The 14843-nt window shown below is 39.5% G+C and overlaps 1 protein-coding gene across 1 annotated transcript; it reads left to right on the forward strand.

The window, feature by feature from the left end:
* The first annotated feature begins 347 nt into the window (after positions 1-347).
* Positions 348-14042, forward strand: LOC124147735 (leucine-rich repeat-containing protein 14-like). Its single transcript, XM_046518489.2, has 8 exons — positions 348-471; positions 1877-2140; positions 2597-2739; positions 3028-3132; positions 5866-5973; positions 7526-7658; positions 8446-8521; positions 9056-14042. Exons 2-8 carry the CDS (start codon positions 1878-1880, stop codon positions 9878-9880), a joined length of 1653 nt encoding a protein of 550 aa, XP_046374445.1. The 5' UTR covers positions 348-471; position 1877; the 3' UTR covers positions 9881-14042.
* Positions 14043-14843: the final 801 nt, after the last annotated feature.

Here is a 14843-nt window from a genome sequence, read left to right on the forward strand (position 1 = left end):
CGGGTAGGGTCGGGTAATAGGGGGTCAGATACCCAGGTAGTAAATTAGGACTCGTCCCAGCCTTAATTATAACATTAAATAGTCACGCAGCGACACGGTCCAGTCTACACTGTGACTAATCAGTATACAGTCGTGGGATACACAAATCGAAAACAAATCAACAGTTACAGATGAAATTATTTTGCAGCTAAAGTTTAGTACATAAATTATACATAAGACCCAAATGAGGAAAACGTGCCTTTACTCGATGAAAACAACGATTAAACTCATTTTGTATCGATTTTGAGTTTCGTTTTAGTTTTCCTGTAAGAGTTTTCTATGTCTTTGTTTAGTCTCGCGATATGTTACGAGAATAACGCTCATGGGGCGCTGAAAGGGAATGAGTGAGGATGAGCTCGTACACTGTAGCCTAAGTTAGCGGTCCCGACAGATATATGTAGTTCCCTCTTGATTGGGCTGATATTCCAGAAGGTATGGTTAATCAACTATTCTAGTGTCTAATTTCTTTTATTCACATTTTATTCTTTACTTGGATATCAAACGTTCATGTTGCCGAATCTGAAAATTGAATTGAGAAACTTGTAGTTGTACAATGCTTAACACCTAATCAGACCCAATTTCTTCATAACTACAACTACGTAATGCCATAAAGTATAGCAGTAAATTACTATTTTTAGCCTTGAAATGGAGTCTAGACCAAAAAGTGATGATGTCAATTTCTCAATAGGCCAACTGTTAGTTCAATGACGAAAACGAATTCAGGGAGATTGGCCTTTCTTTTCAGTATTCGGTGCAAGAATGTTCACACGCACCAGAGATATATCTTGCTATCACTCTCCTACCATGAGTTCCTTGCGGTCAACTTAGTACCTCAGCCACAGGTCAGCGAGATGTAATGATTTATCACATAGAACAGGCTACAGTCCATTCAACAAATTACATGGGTTTTTGATCTTTGAATATGTCTGAACTATGTATTCTATGAAAATACATAAGATAAAATGCCCTAAAAAGGAAAAAACTGTTCCATTTGCATATTCTATATGATTTATTTTGCAATGATTGTATGGTTCCACATGCAGAATCAAACAGTTTTGGATAGCTACCAAGTCACTTCATGTGTAAATATATATTGTCATACCCTCGCCATCACAGATGTTGTTACATATCTTTATAATAATTCAAAACAAGCTGTAAATAGCGCCAAAAGGCTTTCATTAGATCAGTCTGCCCTCATTTCAGGAGTAGCATGTTTGTAAACAAAAATTCTGCTCAAGTGATATGCAAATTAGCCTGCGGCAGTGGTGTCATGTGAAGTCGTCATTGCGCTGCAGTGTATGGTGCCATAAGTCCAATTGATGTCACACACTGATCTGTCTTTTGTGGGTACTATTTCTAAAGGAGAAGCCTTGACTTCGTGCAGGAAAGAAATGTTTCACCACATTTCCACAGTCCAGAGTTCCGTCTGTGGCATGCACTTGACCCCAAACATCCAAATGTTTGTTATTCCAGTACACATGAATGAGGATGTAATATTGTATATACCCTATGTAAGATAAAGTGTGGCAATTGGCAGCAAACACACACACTTTAACATTAAACATTATGTTTTATTAATATAAAATGTCAATGTCAAAGACCTTCCCTCAAGATTTGTCACAAATATGATTCAATTTATTGTAATTCTGTGATTCTATACATACCATGATGTATGGCAGGGTAAGTTTGTGTTGCGTTTTGGTCCCTTTGTGTTTACCGTTCCATGCTTTAGGTACTCCTGTATATCATTAATAACTTGAGAAGGAGCCCGCCAGTCTTGATATTATCATCAACATGTCATTGTCTCTATTCTACACAAAATGTTTTTGTTCAACAGAATGTACCGGGCATTGGACCATATAGACTATGACCATCTTCAAATCAATGACAAAACACCAAAGGGAGACAACCCTACAAACCAGCCTCGCTCACTGCTGCAGATCAGCTGTAAGGTCCTAAATGAGTATCCTCCCTTGGCTGAGCTAACCATCACATCAGTTCCTGTTCATCTAGCACCAGTATTGCTGAAAGCTGCTGTTGATAATGTTCAGCCACAGGCAGTCGGCAGCCTCATCGCAAGCTGGCCTCTTCCATGTCTCTGGTAAGTTTTTCTATCAACAGATGGGAGATGCTAAGGTGTGTCTTGATTCTCAGGCAGTGGATCATCAGGATAACTCTTTCTTCATCACATTTTATAACTGTTGTAAGACAAATCAAATTTATGATTATGAGAAACAGTTGGCACTCTTTATTATGCTAAAAAATCAACAAGAAGAGCATGATTTGTTCATAAGCAGGTTGATAGTCCAAAGTCTAGTATATTAGTGTTTGCTCTAGGACGCTCAACTAAGGAAATGTGTGTATCAATACTCATATCTACTGAAAAAGATGCAAAGAGACAATTTTGGGCAAGGAGAATCCATGAGAAGTTCTCCACTGATTGTTTTCAAACATATTTAGTCTACATTAGACATGTTTCGACACTTCTTGTTTTTGTTTCTCGTTTCTTATTTTTATGTTTGACTTATAAACATGAAAACATTTCGTTTGATTCCAGTTTTCGAGAGATACTTTGCCACAAGACCTATGCAGATATATTCCAAGAGGAAATGGGATTTGACTTGGTTGTTTTTCGTGGCATCTTAGGAAGAACAAAGGCTTGTAAAATGAAATGCCTGGATTTCAGAGGATTCAAACTGAGTAAGTTTTTAAGATTTTAAACCATGGCATCAAAAACTAACATGTTCATAAACAGTCATCATATATGATGACCAAAGTCTTCTGACAATGACACATTTACTCCAAATGCACAATCAGCATGATTGTGATGATCTGAACATAATTTTTCCAAAATAAAGCAATGATATGTGTTTCTCAGTAAGTGTGGATTTTAATTTCTACAGGCAGTATAAACTGTTGAATTTGTAAGATCAAAGACAAAATGTACTGTTATTTCCCTGTGTTGTGGACATGTGTATTGTGTTGTAGATACTACCTTTAGCAAGCTGATCATCCAGATGTGGCCAGTCCTGTCTCTCAAGAAATCACAGCTCAACCTCAAGCGCCTGGCTAAAGTCATTTCCAAGACAGCCGGTATGGGAACAATTCCATCTTTTGCAAGGATCTCTCTTTTCAGAACGATTGCTGATTATCCAACTCCTCCATGACATGCTTTTGGGCATCTTTGTTGTCCCCCGCCACGCGAAAGCGGGGAGCGGGGGATATAGTATTCACGACCGTCCGTACGTACGTCCCACCTGTTTGTTGCCACGATATCTCAAGAACTAAACACTGGAATGTCTTAATATTTGGAACGAAGGTGTATATACAGACTCTGCAGACACCAGTCGGTTTTGGTGACCTTGACCCCATTTTCAAGGTCACAGCAGGCAAATCTGCTTTTGGAGTTGGAAAACGGTGTTGCCACGATATCTCAAGAACTAATCGCTGGATTGTCTTCATATTTGGAACTATGAGGTATATACAGACTCCGCAGACACCAGTCGGTTTTGGTGACCATGATCCTATTTTCAAGGTCACAGCAGGCAAATCTGCTTTTGGAGTTGGAAAACGGTGTTGCCGCAATATCTCAAGAACTAATCGCGGGATTGTCTTCATATTTGGTACTATGGTGTATATACAGGCGGGGCCATTTCGTCACTTTGTGACAAATACTTGTTTAGCTCTTGTCTCTGCCAATTTGCCAACTTTTGCCTTTAACCAAAGTTATTCACACACTCATTATGCCATAGCTATGATATCAACATGATCAAACATGTCTAATTAACCATTGTCAAATTTGTTTTAGAATTTTTCTGCAATGCCATGGTAAAATTGTAAATAGAAACTTGCAAAATGGTGAACATTTACAATTTCCAAGTTGAACTGAGACAATATTATTGCTATGTTGCTTGTCGTTATTTTGTTTATCGGTTACATATTTTTAAACTTATCCTATCTAACACTCTGCATTTCTTCCTTCTTCTTTTCAACCTTATGTGAAAACATGCTTGAACAAAGCTTCAAGCTTCTAAAAACATTTCACCCAAACACATTCCAGCATCTCTGTGGTCACCACCCAAACAAATGGGTCACTCACTGTAATCCTGTGTGTTGAGACCTAACAAGACCTGATCACCTGACTACCCCTGCAACATCATTCTCTTTCTCATCGCCACCCTGTGTAGACGTGTTCTAGAGAATACTTGTTTTTTCGGTTTTCTATTTGCGTGAGCTACCTCTCTTTCGTAATAATGTCTACATCAATAATTGAAGAAGAGGATGGGATCAGAACAGGATAAATTCCCTTTGCTGTAAAAATTGCAGACATACTTTCTCCACTGATGATCCTCATGATCATTGCTGTGATTGTCGGGGCCTTTGCTCTAAGGACCACAGGTGTTCCCAGTCTCGAAGGAAGCTTTCCATTTATATTTACGCAGTGCCACAAGCTGGTGTTGACTGCAGGACATTGGCCTTCTTCTGCCAAGAAGCCCAAATGTGTCACCTTGCTATCCTTGTCGGTTGCCTACCTTTCAGGCGAGGTCGATCTACCGCAAGACAATACAATGTACCTGCTCCTGTAGTCCATATCCTGTACGTACAGAATAATCATTGGACTGAGTACCCAGTGGAAGGTGAGCTAGTGCCTCTGTGGTCTAGTGGTAGAGCATAGAGCGGAAGGCCTGGGGTTCGATCCCCGGCCGCTTCATACCAAAAGATGTTAAAAGGTGGTACTTGTTGTTACCCTGTCTGGTGCTTGGCATTAAGGGGCTAAAACAAGGACTGGTCGGCTCGGAGTCGGTATACTGTGTCTCAGTGGGGTATTCATGTTAAACTGCGGCATGGTATCTCAGTGTGCTAGCACTATAAATCAGCATCAGTCCGGACTAGTACAAGTAGCCATATACACATACACATCACTATATAAGTGCAATAATCTTGGATACAACGTTAAACCCCATTTCACCTCACCTCTTCAACACCAAAGTCGCCACAAGGCTCAAATGTTTCGGCAATGTCCCAAGCCCTTACCTGCTCACTCTGCTTAAGGCATGTGGTGTCTGAGTATTGGTGTGATGATCCTCTTGTGGATGTTGTCGATCCTTCCTCTTCTTGTCTTAGCATGCTTCAATCCCGCAGGTGTGATCGATAGCTTTGACTAGGCTGGCTCACCAAGAGATAGTTGTGTCATCTGTCTTGTAGAACTGATTGCCTGAAGACCACTTCCAGATTGGTTATAAGTCGTACACTCAATAGATCTCTATTCCTAGGTGGTAAAACTTGTCATACCCGATTTCATGATGTAACGTCTGACTAGCAAAAGGATTCACCTGTTATGGTGTTTTTACCAACTCACAAGACTAGGCAGTCTTAGAGATTCTTTTAATTTGCATCACTGTTTAGCACCAGCTTCCCCGTGTATATATCACGGTTGTGGTCTCTACAGGCGAGGGTATCTTCGCCCCACTGTCCAAAAGTTGGATAAATGCATAGTGAGATAGGCTGTGTTTAAAAATTTGTAAATTACCCACATCACAGCTCCTCTAGCCCATCAGTTCTAAGAAAGAGAATGATGTTGCAAGGGTAGTCTGGTGTTGTCATGTTAGGTCACAACACACAGGATTACAGTGAGTGACCAATTTGTTTGGGTGGTGACCATGGTGATGCTGGGATGTGTTCGGTGCAATGTTTTAAGAAGCTTGAAACTTCGTTCAAGCACCTTTCCACATAAGGAAGAAATTGGTAGTGTAAGATAGGATAAGTATATATATATATATACAATTTAATGTAAAACTTACAAATTTCTCATACTTACCTTTCTAGGTGTTGAGGCCACTAGACTAACTGAAGAAGTCTTGCCCAAGTTGCTGAATGAAATCCTGGGTCATAAGATGATCAAGTATTCCAATGTCCGCATCAACTTCCCCAGAGGTAGCGTTTTAGTGTTTTATGCATTACTTATGTCTTTTCTATCACCTCATAGGGATGAACCCGTGAAGATGCCCGGGGAGAATAGGTCTTCAGCAACCCATGCTTGCCGTAAAAGGCGACTATGCTTGTCGTAAAAGGCGACTAACGGGATCGGCATTGAATAGGCATTCTCAGAATGATATACATTAAACTATTGTAGGATACAGGTTAATTTGCATAATTCAAACGATAACTCTCCTAGCAAGGCCTGAGAAGATGTTGGCTAGCTCGACCAGGAACTTTGATGGTTGCCAGAAGGATGGGACAAAGAGTATGGCATAATACTTTTGTTATTAACTCTTACTTCTTAAGTAGCCTGAACATAGCTAGGGTACTGTGTTCACCAAGACTTTTACTTTTATATTCTCATTATGCATGCTGTCTCCAAATTAATAGGTTATCTTCATAGTAATTCTGTAACATGTGGCATCTCCTTGGGCAAGTGACTTTGTGCGAAATGTGCCTCTGTTCACCCAGCAGTGAGTGGGTACCCAGTAGGATGAGATGGCAATGTGGTTGTTAGCTGGCAGCTTTGTTGTATGCTCCCCCAGGGAGCTGAGCATTCCCCTGAGTGGTGTGGAAATATGTGCAATATAAATAGCCTAGTAGTAGTAGTAGTGTTTTTATTATTATCCCCCGCCGCGCGAAAGCGCGAAGCGGGGGATATAGTATTCACGACCGTCCGTACGTACGTCCGTACGTCCCACCTGTTTGTTGCCGCGATATCTCAAGAACTAAACACTGGATTGTCTTCATATTTGGAACTATGGTGTATATACAGACTCCGCAGACACCAGTCGGTTTTGGTGACCTTGATCCCATTTTCAAGGTCACAGCAGACAAATCTGCTTTTAGAGTTGGAAAACGGTGTTGCCGCGATATCTCAAGAACTAAACACTGGATTGTCTTCATATTTGGAACTATGGTGTATATACAGACTCCGCAGACACCAGTCGGTTTTGGTGACCTTGATCCCATTTTCAAGGTCACAGCAGGCAAATCTGCTTTTGGAGTTGGAAAACGGTGTTGCCGCGATATCTCAAGAACTAAACACTGGATTGTCTTCATATTTGGAACTATGGTGTATATACAGACACCGCAGACACCAGTCGGTTTTGGTGACCTTGACCCCATTGTCAAGGTCACAGCAGGCAAATCTGCTTTTGGAGTTAGAAAACGGTGTTGCCGCGATATCTCAAGAACTAATCGCTGGATTGTCTTCATATTTGGAACTATAGTGTATATACAGACACCGCATACACCTGTCAGATTTGGTGACCTTGACCCCATTTTCAAGGTCACAGCAGGCAAATCTGTTTTTGGAGTTGGAAAACGGTGTTGCCACAATATCTCAAGAACTAATCGCTGGATTGTCTTCATATTTGGTACTATGGTGTACAGGCGGGGGATATTTCGTCACTCTGTGACAAATACTTGTTATTTTTATTATCATTATTATTGTTGTGTGTTTAGATTGTGAAGGTGCCACCAATAATTTTGTGGACATGTTTAGGGCACAAGATGGTGGTTAAGATGGACATGCTGCAGTTTAGCACCAACAATGCATTCTTCATGGACTACCTCATCTCCAACTGTCTCCGCAGCATCACTCCACTTCGTATCCAGGTCTCTACTTTACATATCAGGTAGGACAATTAATTGTGGGTATATTGGGGAATTAGGTTTTTTTATCTCCCTTGGTGAGATGGACCCAATCTCTGTCAGTGACAGTTGAAGTTTTACAAGCAGAGCTTAGTTAATGTAGACCCTGGTAATTTTGTCATGGGAAAAGGACTGCCTCCGCGGTCTAGTAGATAGAGTGTCTGACCAGAGAGTGGAAAAATTCTTAATTACAAATTTTAGAACTGAACATAAGAACATTCTGGAAAGGCTAATAGATGGCCCGGATTGAAGGGATTCAGCCATAAAGCCCATAACTGTCGTTCGGAATACCCTATGTTAAATTTTTCAAGGTTGGATGATTAGAAAACACACTGTCACTTTCATGATCTGGTAAGCAACGCTATGAAAGGTCAGTCTGACGGACCTCTAATGGGATGTCCTTTGTTTAGTGGTAGCGAGAACTAAGATCTGATTGTAATCAGATTGATTATTATTTATCACTGGTCAGATACCTGTATTGATTTTAGAAGAATATAGTTGATATGCACACTCACATTTAGTTTGTTATCAGGGTCCAAATGGGTTATGGAATATTAGTTTCAGTTTCCCAGGCCTGGAATATTTTTGGGAAATTGAATAGTGTCATGGGAAAATTAGATTTTCATACCATTAGTCTTTTTGTCTTTTAGTCATATCATATCATATCATATCATATCATATCATATCATATCATATCATATCATATCATATCATATCATATCATATCATATCATATCATATCATATATCATATATCACTTCTATGTTGCAGGTCAGAGCTGATGGTTGGAGATGAGATCATGGACTCCCTGGCCCCGTTCATCGTCCTCCGAGGCCAGGATGTAGAGGTACTCTAGCTGAACACAACTTCCTCATTTGACATATTTTATAGCAGGTTTTTATATTCTTGTTATATGGCAACAGACAACCTACATGAAGACCTATATGTAGATATTGATTTGTGAATAGTTTAATGGTTTATGCCTCATGCCTCAGACAGCATTTCTACGGCTATATATCCTGGTAGGCTCTCTTCATCGGTAGGCATCATGAGGTGTTGGGAATTTATACGGATTATGACTTCCTGCAGACCTGTGTGAAGTGTTTGGTATCTGATATATATATGTGATTATGAAAAGGATGTCTCTAGCCCTCTGATACCTTTCAAAATTAGACTTTGAACTGGGGCTTGCAGACTTGTGCCAGTTTTCATCCCTGTTACAAGCATTCATGTTTTGTTTCTGTTTCGTCCTTGATTTTTGACGTTGCATGTTTTTTTCTACTGCATTGTTCGAGATTATCATGTTGATTATGCTAATTCATAAAACCTGACCGCAGGAGATGTATGATTACTTTACAAGGCTAACATTTCTTCTTTTCAGACTCTTGAAGGAATATCTCTCCGACAACTTGAAGAAAATGTATTCTTCATCATTGCACCAGATCTAAAGAAGTTTGCCAATTTGCGCTCACTTGATCTACAAGACTGTAATATCTACCTTCACGAGGGAAAAACACGAAGCTGTACGACTGGCAGACAGCAAATTGTGAATACACTCCATTGCTTTGAACATCTTGTGAGACTAGACATTGGCTTCAACTACATTGTGGGTTGTTTAGGGGAGGTGTTGGATGCATTGAGAAGACCCTTGGAGTATCTCAGTATTAGGGGCTGTGACATTAACGAGGAGGATTTAGACTCTCTGGCCAAGTCCAAACATGCCGCACATCTACGAGAACTCAATGTCAGCAAGCTTTGTCAGTTTATGATCTTTGATACGAGGAGAATAGCTCCTTCCTATCTCCTGAAGATTCTCAAACAATTCCCACAACTAACGATCCTTAACCTGTCCCAGAACCACTTATCAGACTCCTCGGTGCCTGAGTTCTGCCACACTCTAACGAGGACTTTAAGAAAGTTGAAAATGTTGGACATCTCAGCAAATGTGCTTACGTCTGAGAACCAGCTAGACATTACACGGGCTTGTGCTAACATTAAGAGTATGCAAAAACTGAAGTTAACGTGTGTGTCGGGCTTCGTGGAAGAAGCTGAACAGCCCCTGAACATGGATAATAACTGTGAAATGAAGCAGAAGCTGGTGAAACTGTTGGACGCCATGGGGCGTGGGGATATAGTCATTGAGGTGGTCAAACTCTCGCAGGCAATATTTGTGGACTTTGTGGACTTCATGGACATTCTCAGGTGAAATCTGCATCTAACTCAGGTGCTGTGTTCATTCTCAGGTTATTCTGCATAGCTGTGCAAAAAACACATTGTTCTGTATGAAGAATTGAAGTTTATGTTAGGATGGTGGAAATATTTAAAAAGTCACAAAGTTAAGCCTCGTAAGGCCTATTCAGTGGCACTGTTCCATCCATTGAACCATTATTTCATGTCTAACATGACTGTTAGTATTTTCCAATTGAAACAAGCTGGTGCCATAACCATTCAGAGACATTCGAAAGAATTGTCCATTTATGCTACTCAAAAGAAGTTAAAGAACACCTGATTCTTTCATATATGAAAGAATTGTGTGTTCTTTATCTTCTTTCGAGTAGTATACCACGTATTTGCTCAATCAGGCTTTCCATGAAACATGTGCCAGACATGTGATGAGAATTCCTTTCATTCTGAATTTACAAGTTTTAATCATGTGTCTTCTGCACTGTAAGTGAACATGTCATCCATATCACTCTGGTTTATTGTTAGGGATACAGGCAAACAAATCCAGTTTGTTCCCCTTATAGTGAGGTGTTTCTCTTTCATCTTCTAAAATAACATCTGTGCATTGTCTAACAGCTGCAGCCGTGGTATGCTTGTTGTTGGCCACATAATACAAAGCACACAATTGAGACCCATGGTGAATATTGTTATCAAAACATTGCGATAACATCCATTCATTTCCAAATACTTGACAGTATCATCACTGAAAATCACAACACATCAACAGGAACACCAGGGTCCTATTCCTCAAAGTGATCTTAGAACTACGATTGTCATATGTTTGTGTGAAGTATGTGAGTTACGATCGCCTAAGCGCTAAGATCGCCCAGAGGCAGTGTGGTCTCCTTCATCCAAACTGTGGCTGCAGCACTGGATGGTCATCAAGACATACATTTGTTGGCTACATTGGACATGTGTGAGGAGTTGAATGTGTGAAGGATCATCCATTACCAGTATTTCAGTAAACTGCAAACAAGCAGTTTTGCCATCTTTGAACTCACACAACTTAATCTATGCATTGGTATGAGAGTCTTCATAGGCATTTAGAAGTAACAATCATAACATTGGTTATTATAATGGTAACAACTTGTTTTTTCTGCATACACAACATTTCAGGTCTACGTCATGCCCCTACCATCAGGTGATGAAGTAACCCTGAAACGTTTTGTATGCATAATAAAATAAGTTTTCATTAATCATACTCGTTGTTATGCTGATATGGGAGATGTGTAGGACAGCCCATAGGAGATATGTGGTTAGGACAGCAGTGTTGATGGTTTCCAAAACGTTTCTTTCTGTCCAAGATTGTTCAGTAAATTCACAGGGATTTATTTAGGTGTTCTAGACGGGTCTACAACAAATCTGAATTGTAAATTTCTGGTTATTATTCTGACGAATGTTTTAGCTGTACACAGTTGTAAATTGGAGTTTCACTGATAGCAAGACCATTAAAGAGATAAAGGTTTTGAAACTTTACAGCTTCAAAGTATGGTGTAGACTTTTTTAAGAATATTGGACAATATGTTGTTTTTCAAATTTGGCAGATAGTTTAAAATCCTACATAAATCCCTAGTTCAGTACCAAATCCCACTGAAAGAGTTTATAAGCATGATCAGCGCTCACTGGAATAATGGTAACATGTGCTATAGAGAAACAGAGTAGCATTAAGTAAGAAATTCCTGCACAAAAAGGACTTTGTTCTTTCACTATGAGAATGCTATTAATATACAGTCAAACACCGTTATGTCGAAGTTGAAGGGACCTACATAAATACTTCGAGTTATTCAACGTTTGACATAACCAACAATGATGAATAATGAAGGAAAAAGCAGGGACCAAAGTTTCACTTCGAGACAACGCAAGTTTGACACATCCAAGTTTGACACAACGGTGTTTGACTGCATGCAATTTATGCTGATGAAAATGGTAATTACCTTGCGATAAAAGATGTGGTATAAGTAAGTATCCTGTCTTTAGGCTGTATGAATTATTATTATTTAGAGACACTAATGCTTGTATACATGGTATACAAACATCAGTATTACAAATCCATAAAGTTACACTGTACAAACCGTCGGTGACATTCATTTTGTCAATAATCAGATCTCTGTATCAAGTTTCTGTATGTTTATAATGTTCTGTGCAATAAGAAAAGGTTGCTGTTTGATGCCAGGTCTGGCTTATGATCCCAAAGAATGTCCACAGATCTGTACATTTTGCACATAATCATGATAATAGCTTTAACATAATATCTGAATATGCATGATGGCTTCTTCTGTACAGCATCCACATCTCTCGATTGATGTGGGATTTTCTTGTACACCATATTTTGGGGCCTCTTAAAATTTACTGTTGAATACTTTGAGTTTTTAATGTGGCTGACACATTTGTGGCATCACCTCATCATGGATTCTCAGATGTGACCAAGAAAAGTGTCAGTATTGCAAAAAACATGGAGAGTAAATATAAATATAGTTTTTTTTGAGTGAGTTGACACTAATGGTTGCAAGCTCATACTGAGATGGTATGACCATATTATTCCTGATTTCATTGGAAAAGAGGGGTGCATGCTTGTTATTGATTGTAATTCATTTCTGAGTCTTAGAGGGAGGGAGGGGTATATTATTTTAATCAGAACTTTGGTGTCAAGTGAGGGCATGGGTGAAGTTGTATAAGACTCTGCAGTTTGCTGTGGAGAGTTGCATTTCTTGGCAATGCCAAGAACTGCTCATCATGGGTTCGAATCCTGATTCACCCTGATGAAATGTACCCATACCCATACCCATGTTGGTGGGTTTCACCTCAGTGGTAAATGTCTGAGACACTTCAGGCTTTCCTCCCACATTAAGCTGGTTTAACTGGAATACTGTTCAAAGTTGTGTTAAACCAAATTCACTCACTCAATCACTCAATTGGATTCCTGTGATCTGCTTTCCCAGGTGTAAGGATGTGTACAACCTTCAATATCGGAGTCATTAGGATTACATACCCTTCAATATCATCCCTTCTTTTAAGTTGTTCCAGCTAATTTTGATTGTGGAGGGTAACAAAAACATTTTTATGCATTTCATGGGAGGGTCAAGAAAACTCATGGTCCTTCTGGTAATGGGAGGATTTCTTACACCCAACTATGGTTTCACTTGGGTTGAGAAATCCTGAACATATCTCTATGCCAGTAAGGTAGTTAAGGTGATCACCTGGACGTTGTTCAACAAAGCCCTCTTTGTGTAGCTAGGGCTATGACTTAAGTATAAGCGCCTTCATGATCTGTGTTGAGATCTGTTTAGTGCAGTGTGACGTCAGAACAGCCAAAGGAAATTAAGAGGATGAGTGTACCAAAGTATAGTACCACATCTATTGTATTCATAAATGTTCTAAGGAGTTTCGAGAGCCTGCAGCATAATCTGCTTTCTGCATAATCACTGGAATCCCTGTAGATTTATATATAGTGTATGCTTATGTCTTGTGCATCAATATCACTGCTTCACAGACTTTATGCCAACATTCTTGGTATGGATTGATGAGCGATTGATATTATCGTAAGAAGTTTCAAGATACTGGATAGAAGTCTTGCCACATTTCATCCCCCACCCCTCATCCCCCACCCCTCCCTTATGCTCCCCTTCTTCTAAACATTTCCTCTGGCAGGGTTGTTATGGTACATATTGTATCGGTTCAGCTATTTGATGCTTTGGAGGAATGTAACCTTTACAAGAAACTGGTACAAAGAATCAAGAAAGATGGAAGAAATGGATGTTTTCTGACGGGCTATTGAAACTGATTGGTTTCATCAAACTGGGATAAATGGTATGCTTCTGATAAAGGGAGATAATTCAAATAATGGCCAAATGTGTAGCTAAGTTGCTTAGCATGATCCGCAAAAGTGATCATGTAATTTCTAAGATGACAGTCATAAATGTGTTGAACCTTCGAAACAAGTGCTGTATGTTTTACTACTATTTATGTATATGAGATATGAGTTATAAGAATTGGGGTGTTTCATTATTATCTTACTTCTTTGCATCTTCCTGAGGCAAGAGAGTTAACTGACTTTAAAAGTCCAGTTTCCACCCTTGCCGAACTAGGCTGGAATTCCTGGGTTAGCGGTGCACATGCTTTGCAAATCCTGCAGTCGACCGAAATCTGCATGACACTTTACGAACCGGATTTCGATTTCGGTGCGCAATTTTGATTGGACTATGCATAGACTCATTAGTCCAGCAAAATTGTAACTCCATAATACCAGTCTAGTTCGGCAAGGGTGGAAACTGGACTTTTATAGTCAGTTAACTCACTTGCCTCAGGAAGATGACTTCTTTGATGATAAGCCATACATTGGGGGGGAAATAATTCTTACAAATCAAAAGTTGCATGTGTGATGTGCAACCAGTCATTCAGTGAAGAGATGAAAAGTGGGCAAGTCCTAGTCAGGTCTGGCACACATTCCATCAGACCAACGGCCTGTGAGTTGCCATGGTTGCTGATCTGACAGCTGTGCACACACCTTTGTTTATTTATTTCCTAAATATTGTGCCTGTGTGAGCTCATATCTGAATTTAAGTTGAAACTTTAGGCAACGTATCATTTGAGTTGATAAATGTCCCTTTAAGATACAATTTTTACAAACAAGTTTTAATTGTTTCACAACTAAGATTGCTTTGTAATCTCAGACAAACTATGTCTGTAACCAATTAAAACCAGTTTGGTTGAGAACTGTCTTGATATGTCTTTGATAATTATGAAATACCCCAATGTGTTATTTTGTGTGATCACAGACAATATCTTTGTTTTCAGACTTACAAATACCCAAACACTATACCTAAATTTGTTTAACGTGTATATTTGTAGAAAATAGACAATGCTTTTATATGTAGCTATGATTTATTATGAAAATCCATCATGATCAATTTTGGAATGGAGACATCTTTAAGGCAGCCAGAATTATC

The sequence above is a fragment of the Haliotis rufescens genome, unplaced genomic scaffold (genome assembly GCF_023055435.1).
Source record: "Haliotis rufescens isolate VD_foot unplaced genomic scaffold, xgHalRufe1.0.p SCAF_1, whole genome shotgun sequence".
Taxonomy (NCBI): domain Eukaryota; kingdom Metazoa; phylum Mollusca; class Gastropoda; order Lepetellida; family Haliotidae; genus Haliotis; species Haliotis rufescens.

Bases quoted from the DNA above. Each gene is read 5' to 3' on its own strand.
- LOC124147735 (XM_046518489.2), top strand. From the start codon at position 1,878: ATGTACCGGGCATTGGACCATATAGACTATGACCATCTTCAAATCAAT. The intron at 2,141-2,596 runs GTAAGTTTTTCT...GTTTGATTCCAG, and splicing joins TGGCCTCTTCCATGTCTCTG to TTTTCGAGAGATACTTTGCC. The intron at 3,133-5,865 runs GTATGGGAACAA...TTACCTTTCTAG, and splicing joins AGTCATTTCCAAGACAGCCG to GTGTTGAGGCCACTAGACTA.